This window comes from Varroa destructor, unplaced genomic scaffold (assembly GCF_002443255.2).
Source record: "Varroa destructor unplaced genomic scaffold, Vdes_3.0 BEIS01000001.1, whole genome shotgun sequence".
Taxonomy (NCBI): domain Eukaryota; kingdom Metazoa; phylum Arthropoda; class Arachnida; order Mesostigmata; family Varroidae; genus Varroa; species Varroa destructor.
In genome coordinates, this window is record NW_019211454.1 from 63,249,252 (window position 1) to 63,266,843 (window position 17,592).

Here is a 17,592-nt window from a genome sequence, read left to right on the forward strand (position 1 = left end):
GTTAAGAGGAGTCTAAGGTTAAGGTCACTACGGAAGCAAAAGAAGCACATCGTTTCCTTTTTATGTGAAAACCATAAATTGTTCTGCCGGTTTTTTTCTATTAATACCTATGTATCTGAACGCGTACATTGAAAAGCGACATTTTTTTATATATACCGCATGTATTGAATAGAGTTTATCGCAAAAGCTCTACAAAGAATAATAGAGCATTGGTGACTTCCACAACCATTCAGATGGAGGTTGGTTATTAAGTATTCTCTTTGAATAGAACGACAGCATTAATTTTATGAATCCAATAAACTTTCTAAGTTAGCATAGGCCTATACTAACGGGGTTGTTATGCCGACTTTGGTTTGGTAGGTAAATAACATTATAGGCCTTTATTTGATATGTCATTAATTAAGCGCATACGTAAACAGTTCCTATCGGCGCGCGTTTCAAATGAGTGAATTCACTTTGGGTACTGTGACGCATAGCGGCAGTTATAATGATTGAATATATTTACACTGATCTATCTTTTGACTATCTTTAACTGAATTTATCTTGAGACTGTACCGTCACGTTAAGTTCTACATCTTATATACTGGGAGAAAATCTTAAAAGAGGGGGTTCCAATTGCAAAATCATTCACGGATCATATAGTAAAGTGGTATTATTAATTTCCAATTCCGAAGTCGAAGGTTGAATGAGAATAAGGAGTTTGATCCATTGCGATCAACCATCCATCGCGTATAGTTTTCCTCTAAGGTGCACCTGCCTTTATGTCTCGAAAGGTGCTGCCTACCCAACCCTCCCCACTTTTAGGTCCTCATCGTATGATTCGGTTGTACAAGCAAAGTTCCTTAAAATATCTCGAAAATGAATCACCGCATTGTCAGAAATTTTTCTTACCCTACTTGGTATAAGTCAGTATTGTTTTTGGGGGGTTCTTGCCAGAAAGTTTCAATAATGAAAGAATAAAAATTACGTTTTGACCATAGGAGAAACATTCTGGAAGATGTATCTTCTTTAGGTCTAATGGAATAGCCATGTAGAACTTTCCTATACTCAAAGCTGAACCACCCATTATGAAATATATAAAGCTAGCTAAACAATATATTTTCTAGTATTACCGGAGGTTCAGCGTCAACAGTCTGTTAGAATGAGTTTTGAAGAGGAGGTGCGAAAGTAATATTCGGTCATAGAAGCATCTCAAAGAACTAATCCTTTAGGGTACTTCGATAAAAGCGCGGAGTAGGTCCGAGGAATTCCGACTCGCAGTTTTGAACGCTGAAGCTTGGAATCTATTTGGAGAACGTTCGTTACATACCTTGTTAACAGCCCAGTTCCAAGCCAAGAGTTGAGCAGCGAATAAAGGACGGGTTTTTTTAAGTTGGTCGAGTGATTGAGAACAGCTTCTACAGCTTCAGGTTTGTAAACCAAAACTGCCGGTTGAAAACCCAAATAGACCTTAAATATCCTGTCCCGTTCAAACCAATGACACAGGCCGTTTAGCAGCTGAAACACCCCTGCAAAGAAAGGAGACGTTAGAAACAGGAGTGCACTTTATACTTATGACTAATTCTAAAGTGAAGGTCATATCGTCTCTTCAAGCATACCGTCAAGTAAGCGTAAATGCTAATGCAGATTAGAAATCCAAATTGTTCTTAATTGTAGCCCTTTAAATCCAACTGATCTAATGAACTTGAAGTAACGTTACGTTATAAGCCCTTTCCCTACTTAACAGTGATGATTGGCGGTTATAGAAGTATGCAGTTCTCGAAATAAGTGTTTATGACAGCTCGAAATCATCCTTTCCGAGTTAGCAGTTATCATTTACCACCTAGTTCAATTTCTAATGTGTAGGGATTTGTGGAAAAGCCTATTTCAATTTATTAGAGCGACAGGGTTAAAGGACTCTCTGCACCTAAAAACCTATTGTCCCCGATGCACTACTTAGATATGGCAAATGGAAAGGAATAATTGTGTCCGCATTGCGTACAACCGTGCTCATTCTGCCCTGCCAATAGCGCACACTACCAGATATTTGTCAATCAGTAAAATTCATGACGTTTATATCTCTATGGGTCATATATCGGTTCAGGGTCAGTTATTATTTGTTTTGTCTTCTGACGTGCGAATGACAATAGATAGTTATAATGAGACAAAGTATGGGTAAAAAAATAATTTGCCCACTGTATGTTCGTATCATCATATATTATAAATTCAGTGGCAGTGTTAAGATTTGGGCCTCGAATCGTGGACAAGCCGAAATACTACATTTTATCTATTGACCGAAACGATTAGAAGTCAATCAGCTGAAAACAATGAATTTCGCTATGGCGTATCAGACGACGATGGGCATCTACGACCTATGGTCGTATTCAATATAGCGGCGACCAGATATTGACTAAATTTTTGTTAGCCAACTATTTCCACGTTCATTTAGGATATGTTGATATCTAGACCTTCGTCACTAGCATACGGCGATCGTTGAAAAGAACGTTTCACCAACACTGAATCGTTACATTAACGTAGTAAACGTTGTACGTATAACGTAAGTAAAATGTTGATAAAGTTGTTATGGTAATGATTGCTTGGTCAATACTATGTAACTTTAATATAGCAGTTACAATCTACTTCTGAGCGTTATATTCTCTGCGCAATAAACGTTATCCTCTTCAGTCGTCTCTTGTCGTGCCGATGGTACATTTCGCGCATGGAGATTGTAACACTGAACTCGCGCAAAAGGGTTGACTCCGATTTGTTTTGGGGTAAATATACACAAATCCTACTCTTTCTATGAGTGAGCGAAATATAGCCATCTAGCTACAGTTCATCCCTACCAATGCTCTCTTATTGTTTGTCAAAGTCCCTACCTGAACTAGCTTGTTGTGTGGAATATTTTTGTAGAGTTCAGATGAGTACGGTTATCGCCAAATTGTTCCTCAATTCTTGCAGCTTTTATCTAGTAAATGTAGCACGTTACTTGGCGTAATAGGCTAGCTCTGTTTTATTGGCGTCATTTAGTTCAGATGGTAGAAGTTGTTGTGCCGACTAGACTTATCACATTTGGCTGATAAACATAAGTGGGAAAGGAGAACTTTTTCGAAGTAAAAATGGAGTATCGCATTCGCTGTGTGGTTAAGACCAGGTATCTGCTACAGTGTAGTTCCGTTGGCCACCGATATGAACGTAGAAAAGCTGTTGGAAACTAAGAAACACCGCGCGGAACCCCCAAATAGCTTTTTCCAACGCATACTAAGTGGCATAGTTTAGTAGGCTAGAACAAACAAACAAACAAACACAAGGTAGATTGCATTGTGTTAACCAGATGCTTTCATATACGTGAGCATCAGCAATCTCTGTAACCGACCAGACCTCAGTGTATTGTGCCGTTAGAAGAAGAATTAATAGGATTCCTCAAAGAGCTATTCAGCAAAGGTGTAACGACGGAAAAACTTTATAATCGCCTGTACGTATTATCGCAGTAATAGAATCCACAATGAACGAATAAAGCCCTTCTATGTAGTTGTTTTCAAAGGCAAAGACAACGCAACGCTAACCATCCCCTGGGGTCGTATTGTCCACCGGGAACATGTAAACATTACTAAGCCCGTCTTTTCCTTCAGTTGATAAGAAAACATATGCAGTAATCTGAGTTCGTCAGATCTACGACGTTCAGTTTTTACGTAGTCAACTGAATGTTATCATGGAATTATGTTGAGAAACATCGCGTCATACAAGCTTCCGTCTTTGATTTCGACTCTGGTTCAGTCGGCATTTCTACCGCAAGCCTTGTCCTAATCTCAGGTCTTGCGGCATAGTTAGCTCGACGGAAAGGTTTGAAACGTTTGATGAAGACAAGCGTGTACGCTGATGGTTCTGTTATTCATCTAGGTTTCAGTTTAGAATAAATGTCCATTCGGTCGCTTATGAATAGGAATTAGGTCCTGGGATTAATTCGGAGAAATAAGGGTAACAAAATTATTTAGGAGAAGCGGAAACAGTATGGAGCTTCAGATGATATACAATTATTCAATATAAAACTGTCTCAATGACTTGAACAGGATAACACCTGCACACGCGACACAGATTCAAAACCTTCACACCCCATGTGGTTTTCTACTAGTATTATATTTGTTAGCCAATACGTTACTAGTTACTAAAGGTTTCAAAAAATATATGGCCACTTCCCTTGCATACAGGACGATATAATAGCTGACATAGGCTCTGCTTTCCACAAGACAAAGAAAATAATAGGCAGCAATTAGAAGAAGTTGGAAGCTGGTCACGCTGCCATTGGTTTCCTAAATTCGATCTGGTCATCTGCAATACGGGCGGCCCTCATGAGCCGTAGTTATTGTGTATGCAGGAACGCAGACGATAAGTTGGCTTATGACCCCATCCGTTACTAGAGTATCCACCTAAAGCGCTATTTAATCTTCTGCTAATAATCTTATAGCCAACCCGAGTGATTTTGAATGGATTAGTATAGAACTATTTCTAAAATATAGAACTAGTTTAGGAGTGTCGAATAGATTAGAACCAATGCTATGAGTTCAATGAAAAATGTTCTTAAATCCTGAATGGTCTGACCAGCGTGCGTGCCACCTTACGAACAATACGCTTGTATGAATAGGGTGTCTGTAGGTTATTCTTCAAAACAAGGACTACAGAAGAAAAGCAGTCAAATAGACACCCTTATATTTGAATAAGATATGCCTAAATGGAATTACGCTTTACATTCGGTTTCCTTAATGAAATAAAGTTTCAAAATGTTGATCATTTTTGAAATGATTCAAATTGTAATGAAAAAAAAACTCCTCAAGTTTAGTCAAATCATATGAGGCATATTATCGAGCTGCTTAAATGTGATATTTTTGACAAACTTTCTCTATTCACAACGAGAAAAATAGCCTTCTAAAACGGATCTGTATAAATTAGATACATATTATATGTATTTTTGGTGTACCATATGCAAGCAGCAAACTTGTCGCCTGCCTAGATGGACACTACGGAAGGATTGGCGAGGATTAATAACGAAAACGCAAAAAAATTCATAGTTTTAATTGTACGCCTTCAAGTCAGCGTTACAAATTTCTCAAATACAAATGATAGCATAAATGATTATGTAGTTAATATATTTGTTAAGAGATATAACGACGCGATGCGCCAAGGAGTGTCGATAGGTGCCCTTACTCTAAGTTTGTTCTCAAATTATACAAAATAGTATACACGTTTGTCAGTTTGTGATTAGAAAAATCATTGTACTTCATCTCACACGAATTACTCAAAGGTTGTATTTATACACTATGCACGTATATATCCAGACTAAGTAAATACTTTAAAGATATGTTTGCGAGGTCGTGTGGCAGCTAAGCCAGCCTAGGCGAGTTTATTTATTACGTCACTGCTCGCATTGCAGCGTTTTTCAGGTTTAATAATCACAATTGGAGTCGTAACACTTTTTTACATTAGAGCACAGGTTGGTTTTTATCGATAGGTATGTGTATACCAATGTATCAACTATATATATATATGTTGAACTTGTTTTCATTGTCTAATCTAAATCCCTGCGATGTAACCGAAAAACGCCTCCAAGCATAACTAGATCTGAATCGGGCATTGTGCGTAAATTATTATTTATTTAATTTTAAGTTTGCAGTATTTGCAATACGCACTTTTTCAAAAAACAGACCCACGCAACGATTAGCATGTCGTTAATATCCTGCCGAAAGAAAAAGAATTATTTTGGCATAATCCTTTACAGATGACCTCCTATCACTATTGAGCTTGCTCATAATCCTTTCTCACATTTTACGACGAACCAACGTTCAAAAGATCAAGGAAATATTTAAAGGTAATTATATGCTAACTACTGGCAAAGATGGAAATCTGCATTTTTTTTTTTTCACTAATATTCTCTTCTATTCTGTCCTACCGTTACTCTAGTCCAGCAGAGCTATTTCTGGTTTCATCGGTATTGTGGACGAACAGAGTACTCTGTCAGAAGAGCGGGACAAACAAACATGGCCTTGATGGTGAGTAGGTAGGCCTCGACAACAATAACATAGGTCTGTAAGGGCAGTAGGTCCCGCGTTGCTGACAAGAGAGCTGGGGCTCCCATCTAGGGACACCGTACTCTGTGCTTCGAGCTCCTAGAACCAAACGTCCTAATAAGGATATGGCTGACGTTTTTCTCTAACCATCCAAGGAATAGATGTGATCCTGCCGTCGTTGTCATTCGCGCTGGCCGACATTTTGCCGACACTCAGCACAAATTCGCGTCTTCTCACGCAGAAGCACATGTACAATAAGCATAGTTTATAAGTGCCAGCTAAAATGATCGTTGTTGCTATCCTGGTAATTAAACTAACTCAACACTAGTCACACCGGCCTAAGCTTGTAGACGCGAACGGTCGGATGCTCACATCGAGAAAAAAAGTCAGCCAGCTAACTTTCCAGCAGCTAGCAACCAACAATCGTCGTTACCGAGGGCTTCACATGGTTTTGCAATTGTGACGTCACCGAAAGTATTTGTGAAAGCACAAGCGAAGCGTCATTGTTAATTTGAAAGTACATAGAAGAGAAGGTTGCAATGTCGGGACGAAACGAAAGTAAGTGGGCCAATAGAAACACAACAGTGGCAGCAGGCCCAGCATAGCTACCTAAGTGCCGTGAGGGGTTAGGCCTAATGTCGAATTCGTTATTCGTTAAGTCTATTCACGACGATAAGGCATATACGAGTGTCAGCCGGATGTGTGCTAGCTATAATAACGATTTTACTTCTTTAGCTTAGTCGTGTCTCTGCAGCGTTAATTTTGGGATGGGCGAACTGTTAAGTGCTTCTTTTGGCTTAGATTATATTCGGTTCAAGCGGCTAGCGGCTAGGACTCCGTTAACTCTGGAATCGTATGCAGTGAATATCTGTACGTAATACTAAAGAGCAATATCTAAGCAGTAGCTGGGCTCAAGCCAGCAGAAATGGTAAATGATTGTATAGGGGATGTCTTGCGACCTTGGACGATCCGTCTCGTCGATCGCACAGTTCAGCCTCTCTATTATATCTCGTAGCTTATTGTAAATAGCCATACAGATCGCATGCATAGGTACCCTGAAGAAGCAATTCTCGTTACCTAGCGATAATGGCAAATTAATTTAAAACGGCTATAGAATGCGCTGTTTAATCATCCGGGCGGATATTAAATGTTCCGCTATTACGAAGACTTAACATTCCCCAATAATTTTTATTTACTATTGTAACAACACAATATCAAGGACCCGTGCAACCTACGCGTGGTAACATATTGCCTCAGTTTATTGTCCACGCTCGTAGCAAAAGTTGCCATAGCTTGAGCTTGCTCGTTGTGTCTCTCTCAGACAGACTTTTACCGTGATACTACTGAGCGGGTTAGTTTATATTCGTTCTAAGGTTGAAAGTGTGAATGGACCGGCGTTAACGCGCGTCCCACATTTGAAATACTACAGAATAAGCTAGAAAGGAACCGTGGACGTGCAACCGGAAGACAACGACGGAGGAATAAATAGAAGCGTAAACGTATAAAGTGGCTTCCCCAGCGGTCGTAGATTGCGAGCAGTATTGCTGGTAGCATACCTTCGCATGTCCGCGATGTTGTTCCGCTCGTTATTACAATGTTTAGTCACAACGACCACTACGACCGTTCGAAATGTCTGCGGCGCACCCAGCGCAATCTCTCGTCAACGAGAGTTGGCGCGGCAGCCGGGCTGAACCCCGAAAATTATTTGTCTTAAAACATAAAGCCTACATCTTCCGTTGTTCCGCATACAATTGTGTCTATTGGAAAAGATATTTTAAGCGTACCTATACAAGTATACTAGCGGCAGCAGTAAACCATACTTGTGTAAACCCATTACAAGACTGCGCTCTAGTGAAAAACACGGTTATGTTGTCGAGAAGCTTACGATAAAACACCGTCATTGATTATAATCATAATAATATGAGTAATAATAATACTAATCATAGAGGCTCTAAGTGAAAGATCGATGCTATGTACTGCAGTTGTATGCCAGATGTTGAACATTGCATAGGAGGTGAAAATCGATCAACTTTTTCGGGCACGTAAAAAGGATTGCCAAGTAGAACGTAGTGGCCCTTGATATTTCGGAGCTGCACAAAAAGGCGCAGGTACAAGCAGACGAGCTTGCTTTTAACTCTAAGATATAAACACATGTATTAATAGATAGAATTTTTAGCGATAAACGTTTACATTTGCATTACTTATAGTAATAATGTCTGCTGATAACGTCATACAATAAAGCAGAGTTCTTTTTCTGTCATCGTGCGCTGCGTTAGCATTTCGCGCTGTTGTACGACACTACCCTAAGAAATTTTCTGTAGAAGTAATATTGTAGAACGCATAATGCGTATCTCCTGTTGCGTAAACTAATATATGTCAGTATAGTATAATCAATACTCTTCTTCTTCTTCACGAAAAATAGGTATTACGCGTTAGGCTTAAGTCGTTAGAGTAGTGCCAATGCTACCTAGAAAAAGTTGATGACGATCTCAATAAGAGCTTCTATATACGTAGAAAAATTCGAAATTATGATCGCACTGCGTTTGCCTTCAGTTGCCACTTGCTGCGGCCGACTCACATCCATAGCAGCTAGCGTATGATGGGTATTAAGTTCATTGTATTGTTATTGTTTTATTACGAAAGGACTAATAAGTTTCCGAGTCAAGTCTGCAGACCGATTACATATCAGCATTATCACGCTTTCTGGGTAACCGCACAGCGTTCTGTTGCGACATATTGAGACAGTAATACACAGACAGACATATGTATCAATAACATGCAGTCACTCATATATTCAGCTAAAAGACGATTTTCGTTTCGTCCGTATCGTTATCAATTAGATATAAAAAATGCTATTTCCGCCGTAGCATAGCCTGAATGCAAAGTAACAGCATTAGCTGCTTCCAGCTGACACTAGTACCGACCGCGCTGCCATGTCAAAGGCAAAACGATTTTGCAATAGAAACGCGCATCGACCATGAACTTGAAATAACAACTCTTCCGGTGGACGGGTAGACAGGCTGATGGCCTGCTGATTGAAAAGGTCGTTATGAACGTAAGCCGGTTACTTGTGCGGCCCCCATTACTGCTTACGTTTGATGACCAAAGTTATTGTCTTCCGCTGCGGGTCTATGTGTGCGACGGGTATGTGCTTTATCACCTTGAATGATTTTTTACTTGGCGCTTTGTAGCACGTACATATAGGTACAGAACGTGGAGGAAATCGTTGCTATTTACAGATTGTTATTGTTATACAAGAATGAATAATTCGCATTAATACCCTAAAACGTTACAATAAATTAGATTTGCAGCTCGTCCTGCGCGGGTGTTCAGGAATCATACAGGGAACTCATCGATGATTTTGAAATTTCGTAACATTAGTCTGTCAATACATACACTATACATATGCATACAGTATACATTTGTTTGTTAGAAAAAATTATAATATACAATGGTACCCTAAGACCCTCGCAACTTGCGATCAATAGATTAATACATCGATGATACGTATATATTGAAGTCCTCTCTGGCAAGTACCAAGTATATCGTACACATATTATGTTTGTGCGTGCAGTTTAAAAACAGATGGCATTTACGTAAGGATTTAGTAATTCTGAAGGGAGCAATTGGTTGTACACAGACTTTATCATAAAGTGAGCCCGTGTTATTTGGTGTGAAGGTCGAATCAAGGTGCTGGCATGAAGTGAATTCGAATTTCCAACGTAATTTCTTCTCCTTTAAATTAACATAAAAACAAAACAAATTATGTAGCTGTTACAGAGTTTAGCTCAAACCTGTCCGTCCCTAATGAAGCACCTCAATTTGCCTTAACGAACAAGAACTTTGAGCAGACCTTAATCATACTGATAGAATTTCCAGTAGGATAACTAGTGCGGTTCAGGTTACCTTATGTTGCTTTAAAGTTATGTTGATTTATAAAACTTACATTTTCAGTCATTGAAGTGCTACAGGCGAAAGTTAATCTACCAGATTAGTTCGTTTCAATTACCCGCTTCTAACTGAATATTCATTTGGATATACTTTACTGGGGAGACTGTAGCATCAAATTTTGCAATATCATTCACCTAGTTCTGAATTAACCTTGACCTATCCACAATCATATGGAGAACAACTTAGTGGGGGTGATCTTATCACAGTGCTTTAATTTCGTAATTGCGGTACAGCTTCGCCATGTTTTGGCGGAAAAACCAAGGACGAACCTAAGGCTTCAAAAATAGGTAGGGAAGCGTTTTTTTACATTTAAAACGTTTTTCCTTCAGAACCATAGTCGCATCATTCGATCCCTAACGTATCTCTGTGTATCGATTAAATATATAAATACATTTGTTCAAAAGCGTTCTATTTATTCTGCATTGGATCTAGCGTCTTCATGTTTCGATGAAACTAGAACATGCAAAACATCCGAATCAGTAATCATCAAAGTGTGTTCCTCTCATAGTGGTCATCGCAGCAAAGGTTTCCGGGTATGGGTTGAAATTTAATGATATTCTCGTCCACGCAACATTTAAAATAGAGCGACCTTGTTTTATACAAAACGGCACTTCCATCTCTAATACCATTGTTGCTGTCATTATTGATTAAACTATTTGTATTGTGATAGGATACAAAGGGAACCTGGTGTAGGTATCCCCAGCCTACGTTTCATTGGGACTTAATTAATTCAAGTCACGAGGACGATACAATTTTTCAGTTACAAGTAACGTGCCTTTGTCGGTAATAATACGTTGTAGCTTACTCATTAAATTAGAAACAGTAAATTACTTTAGACGCGTGACCTTCTAACTTCGTTACGAGCTTCGATTGATTTCGAGGATGCTGTACACATTATACTGTACTAGACGAAATCCACTATTATGAGGTAAGGCTTTACGTTGTACAAAATACGAGCTGAAAGGATCTGTAGGATTTTAACCGTGCGATTTTATATTTGAAACTTCGATCGAGACTTAATCAGCAAACTTTAAGCTACAAAACCGACAGCGTCTTTTGGCAATAAAATTCTGTGCGGCTGAAGCTTCCGGAGATATAAAAATGTCTAGCGATCTGCTCCAGTATCCATTAAAATATTAATTAAAATAGAGTTTTCTGGTAGGACTTGCTGCTCATCCTTAAAGTGATCCATGGACTTGCTTTTTGGTACACTAGACAATTCAATTACTTTTTGAGCTCTTAGAACTGAATTGAATTTTCAGCTAGCGGACACTATCGAACCCATAAGGCTAGCTGACGAAGGTGGACGTTCATCCTGGTACTCATTCCATCATCCTGGAATGAGATCCTTAGAAAACAAGGATTTCAAACACAAAGTCTCTGTACGATAAACTATTGCGAGTGCTTGTGTAAGGATGTAAACACTTGTACCCTAACCGTTGCAACAGCCATAGGTTCCACGGCGATTATTCGATCACTAACAAAACGAACGTGATAGACAACGTCTTCTGTGTTAAAAAAAGACTCAACGAATACAGTAAGCTAAACGCTTTAATTGAATGACAAAAAAAGCTTGACTTGCTAATACTAAGCCTATTTTTTTTATTTTAATCGACCAAAATAGTTAATTAATGCTATAGTCATATGGCAGTGAAGGTACACCATCGAAAAGGTTGGATGATGATAGGATAATGACAACGCAGCGTAGAGAGAGAATATTATAGATTTACATTGAAACGAAATACGCAATCGTGTAATGGAACGGCGACATTTCCGTAAAGCAAATGCTATATGGATCACAAGAAAATAAGCCATCCTGTCATAAACAACTATAGCGTGTAGAACTAATACTGTCCTGCTTTGGATTGCCTGAATTCGCAAGCCACTTTTTCCATAAGTGACTTAATAGTAGGTGTCTAAAAATCATAGTGTGATATACTGTCACGCAAAATATGACCTCGAAGAAATCTAAAGCGCTATGATGATTTGGTCCTGTTTTTCCTGATCCGCTTGTTTTTTGTACTACTAAAGGTAGGACCAGTGTATAAGTTTGAAAAAATAAACCTATAATCATAATTCTTTTTTCCATATTTCTCCGTTTAACTACCTTAAACACAATTTGCTGCACAACTAAAATCAGTTAAGCATAAGTTCCCGCAAATTTGTATGGCCAAATTTGTATGTTGTACCATGGTAGAAGAAATGAGCTAGATTTACCCACATATTATGTACGCCTTTTATTCGTACCTTATAGGTCGCAGGTTGTTGATGGCATTTGACGTCCTCTTGAATCTTTATGACTGACTACTTCCTCCAGCCAATCATAAAGCTCGAACACTGGAAATTTTCAGACATTTTGAAGCTTCTGGGCTATTGCTGACTGTTGAATTGTGTGCGACATAAATGTTAGCAGCACCACCAAGGTTAGGGTATTGTAATGAAAAAATACACAAAAAAACCGTGAGTATGATACACCGAAACCGTAAATTTTGTGGGTTTGTGTACGAGTAGGTGTCTATTGGATAACTATAGACTTCTAGATAGGATATTTGAAGCAACTCTGTGGGCAAAACGACCGGCGCAAACGCGTTTTTACATTTAACCAATTTCATCTTTTCGAATTGCAATCTTTTTCTTCCGACTACTAGAACGGTTTATAAGTGTTCGTCATGAGTATTACGCCAACGAAAGTTTCTTATTCGATGTATGACAGCGTACTTTATTATTGCTTCTCAGCCTTCTAGGCTTAAATAAACTACATTTGGAAAAAGTCTCCAGGACCTGTGGCAGTTCTTCGAATTCTGCAAAACGTTACATGTGAGATGTCAGTTTTAGTCGACAGAGGCTTTTACTCCAAGCTGTTCCTTCATAAAGAGCCTCGGCGATTGTGGCAATACGTTGTTGCTCTTCCGAGTCCCGACGTCTGGTCATCTACCTGCTAACCTACGATACTCAAAACTTTGTTCTTGAAACCGTTTATGTATTGTGCTTTTATATAGAGCCTCCTTGCCTTACATCTTCATACTACTCTTCGACGGATTTCTGTACCGTTGTGGTTTTTGAGGAGCAAAAACTTGACCACTGAGCATTGATTTTCAAGACTAAAATACGTTCTTCCTTTTGAATTCATTCCTTCCAGAGCAAACCCCACCGGCTTTCGCTCACAGCTTCCTAGAAAACCCAAGTATTTGGTATCCAAAGCTCGTCTGCTATCAGCCTGTAGTTCAGAAGTTATCCAGCCTCAGGTCCACCAGACTCGTTTGTAACAACTCACTAATTTCAATGTATTGTTGATAGAATTTTACCTCAAATTTAAGGTTTAAAAATAAACACTCCTAATGAAAAAAAAGTATTTTTAACGTCTGATTTGTTTTGCTTTCGGTGAGCTCAAGAGGTTACTGAAGCAACTCGACATGGACGTACCGTCTACGGCGAGTTCAGGCCTAAGAGGAGGTAGTTTGTTAAGTTCAGAGATGACATCTCAGATAGGCTCTTTAAAGGCTAGGCCGCGCTTCGTCGTTTGACATTGATGCAGATCGCCTGAGGACACTTTTGAAAGCAGACGGTCTGCAAACGATTGAATTGGCTATGATGACGAACTAAGCCTATGCTACTATAGTCAGCCTTCCTTATTTGATGGGATTTATTCAACAATTAAAAACCTCGCATAAAGAAAGGTCACGTTTCTTTGTCAAAGGCTTCTTCCAACCTCTAACACCCGATATCGAATAATATGCAATCATTATGACAGGCTCTTAGAACCAAATTCTTACGGGAAGAAATGTGTCTAGGTCAATATGAAGCGCAGCAAAGAATAAATGGCTTCGAGAGATATTTATAAGGAAAGAGTTTACTCGTAGCATTGGCAATACTTTATGCCCTGCAGAATGGTAACAAAAACGAGTCAATCGGCAACTAATTGTACGTAGGTCAGTCGACAAATGAGTGAATTTAGCTATCAGAGATGATGAAGAACTAAAGCAAAGTCAACTTGGGTGCCGACGGATAAGAAATGGATTTTTCCATAAATCTCGTAACAGTTTTCACAGATTTGTTATATCTGACAGTGAACAAAGGCTCAACCTTCACTCAAAGGGTACTCTTCAACACCAGGCCAGAAATTTTTTGCCAGCATAATAAATAAATTGTTGGGTAAATGAACAAGGAAAAAATAAGGAGAATGCATAACATATCTGTCTATTGTCGGAATTAAAATGAAAAGCTTCATTTTTGTTAGGTGAAAAGCCGTCATTACTCTTTCACCAACCTAATATTAGCCTATAAAATAAATTATGGGGATAACAATAGTTCTTCTTATTGTTTCCTGCGGTTAATTATCAAAGTGTATTCAGTGCATAGCAGACCGTGTTGGGGTCAAACAATTCAGGGAAAAGCGTTCGAATGTTTTTATTTCTCCATTCTGGATGGTAGGCTGCCATGATTTTTCTAGTAAAATCGATTAACTCTATTCCAAAGGCCTAAGAATTTTCCTTAATGGCAATTGTTATATTTTAAAAACATGTTTAATCAATATTTAATAATTAAAAGTATATTTTAGACGAGAAAAATGCTACATTTCAGGGTCACTGGACCTTCATACCACAAAATTAGAAAGTAATGCTGTGCACTTTGTTCGGATGTAGAACTATCTCTATCTTTCAAATGATAAGCTCACACTGCCCCTACCTACAAAAAGTCATCGTGTATTTATTTGTAAATCAGCTGATAATTCGTGTGCTACCCAAAAACCATTGCATTTTGCAGATTATCGTCTGCCAGAGCGCAGACAGAGCACACGAAGAAGCCGTCTGGGCTACATGAGCTGAAAATAAACCATTCTTAAGAGTACTAATATCTAGAAATCGGTATGTATTGACAAGAGCAACAGTACTAAATGACGTTGTCATAATTAAATTATTAAAGCTAATTTTAACTAACTAATTAAATAAAATTAATTAAATAAAGACTTATCATGCGACAACTCACATAATGTAGCCACCCAGCTAGCCAACAAGTCATTTTGATCCCCTTGGCCTCAGTATGCCACCTTTAGCAGTGTTCACCTTAACATTTGACTTTTCCTTGATAGCAATGTACAGAGTCATTGATGCTTGAGCTATATATTATATATAAATGTTTCTTTATTTAGAGCCAAAAAAGATGCAGTTTTTTCTAAATAGCAGTTTAAAAATGGTTTGATTCTCCAATATGCACGGGGGATTGAAAGGGGAACTTCTCGCTATGACTCCAGAAACAGACTCGTCCGAGGTACTGTACTTGTATACCCTTCAAAATTGGAAAGAGAAGCGTTTTAGCCCAAATATCAGCTTTTTTTCTGCTGCTGACAGTTGCCGATACATATACCGGTTTGTTGTTATTATGAATTATGAGTCGATTTACGTATTATACGTTGTCGCATCAGTACAACAAATAGCTGGCTTCAGCAAATATGCCGTAGAGTTTTTAGCAAAATGGAAATCAAACGATCATTTGGTAACTTGAAGCTATAAGACTTTCGACAGATTTTAAACGTCGTCGTTGTCTCGCACATATATTTCATATAAATCAGCTAGAACCCCTCAACATTTCAGTTACTTCAGTATACTATTAGTGTGTATTTCGAAGCCGACTATATTGCTAAATTTCAGCTTTGCTTTTTGGGTTGCGATTCTTAAATAAAAAAAAAAAAAACATAATTTTCTAATCATGATTTTATCTATTTGTGCACCTAATGTCGTTAGGCAGATATGGGAAAAGCAGCTGGAGAAAGCAATGGTTCAGGTTTAAAAGATAAAAAAAAAACAACTGTACAATGCGGACAGGCCTTTAAATCTTCTTCTATCCTTTTTTATTTGCTAAATCTTTCTCATCGTCACCAAGCGATGGATTGTTACAGTCTATATTTCCGCAAAAACCATTTCGTTTGCTAGTAGGCCCATATATGTACGTAATAAGTACGTCGGTTCACGTTACGACAGACTTGAGGCAATATTGATCCGTCCAATCTTTATGTTTAATATCTCAATATCTAAATTTATATATATGAAAAATATGACCATAAAAAGTTTGCGAAATTATAATGTTTGTGAAAAAAGAATATAACAACAAAGTCTCTTTATCTAATTCTATCTATCTAACAGAAATCTATCTGTTAAAAGTAGAAAAATATCTAACAGAAAATGTATTTTTTTTTATTAGTAAACAATTTCACTAATTTTCCAAAGTGACTAGAACATTGACAGAAAGACACGTGTTAGTTTTCAGCTGGTATTAACATGATTGATTCCGTCCAATACGGGACGAGAGCGCCTCCGATCCATATGGGACCGTTTGTTCAGGACACGCCGAGACGTTGTCGACATTTAGCACAATACGTTGTACATGATCACCTTTTGTTGAATGACAATTAGGCATTTTTCTATGCTCAGTTTCTATCGCCTGTGGCAAGAAATTAATTCTGAATAGCTATTAAAAAATCATTATTATAGACATAAAAAATCATGTAAAAATATTTTGTCGAATGAAAATCATGGATTTGAGCAACACAACGCTAACTGCCAACAGCTAAGGATCCGATAAGTGTCGAAAAAGTTCGACAGGGTATAGAAAAAGCCTTCGACATCAAATCTCACAAGCAAACTACTATACCTGCAGAAGTTATGCCTGTGTTTGCACGATACCTTTGTTAGTCCTTAAGGTTAGCCAGTCCCATATCAGGGACCGTTACTCGCAAAGTCTGAGAACGTCGAAGTTTACAATTACAATACAGTAATTTACCAGTTCGAGAACCATAATAGAAATCGGTTTATCAAATACTCTCTTGTAGCTTATTCCCAACCTATAAGTGCAACATGCTGGCGTTTAAGCTATTGAATACGTTTTTTCCACATATCTTAAAGTTAGAACGAGGCAGTAGGTGAACGCTTGATACTAAACACCTAATTCGGTTACACGAACGTAATACTTTTGAGAGACGTTCATCAACAGAATGATTGCTTAGGTGTTTTTTATTGATATCGTAATATTTGCAACCATCTTGGCCTTCGCTATCGTTGTTGTAGGGTTGCAAGTGGGCTAGTTTGGCCCAGCGCAGACGATCGAACGTTCCAATCCATTTTGGGCCGAGATCCACCTCAGTGGCTTCGTTTTATTTCGTCCTCACTCTTTCCTTCTACAACTAGTCGTCATCGATACTACTCGGCTAAATATAAATTCACAGCACCCATTCTGGGTGGCGGGCTTGTTCAGATTGGCTGGTTCTTATATGTACATCGAGTCTAAGGTGTTATATCGTGGTTATTTTTACTGGCTTCGTTGGTCAGCCGGTAATTCTAATCTTACCATGACTGACAGCTGGGTAGCAGCTACGCATAGCTAAAGGCATAGGCGATTGCAGAATATATCGACTCATTCGTGTTACCGATAGTGTATTAGGGACGGTACAGGATGGGAAACGCCTATGAGCCCTCGGGAACCAACTTGTATTTACAGGAAGGACGGCTTTCAACGAAACAATTACGGGATAAAAATAGTGTTCATAAGTATGCAGTTTGTTTACTTGCAGTGTACCCACCTGCTGTACACAATTTCTGTTGAATTT

At 38.5% G+C, this 17,592-nt stretch overlaps 1 protein-coding gene across 5 annotated transcripts in view; it reads right to left on the reverse strand.

The window, feature by feature from the left end:
- The window catches only part of LOC111243321 (cytochrome P450 4V2-like), a 183,979-nt gene that overhangs the window by 39,905 nt on the left and 126,482 nt on the right, over positions 1–17,592 (reverse strand). For all 5 annotated transcript variants that reach the window (XR_015318400.1, XM_086976606.1, XM_022788682.2 and 2 more), the window contains one exon: positions 1,310–1,508. Coding sequence is in view for 4 of the 5 variants with exons in the window: in XM_086976606.1 (XP_086832732.1) it covers positions 1,310–1,508 (199 nt within the window). In the remaining variant the exon portion in view is untranslated. The remainder of the gene's footprint in view (positions 1–1,309; positions 1,509–17,592) is intronic.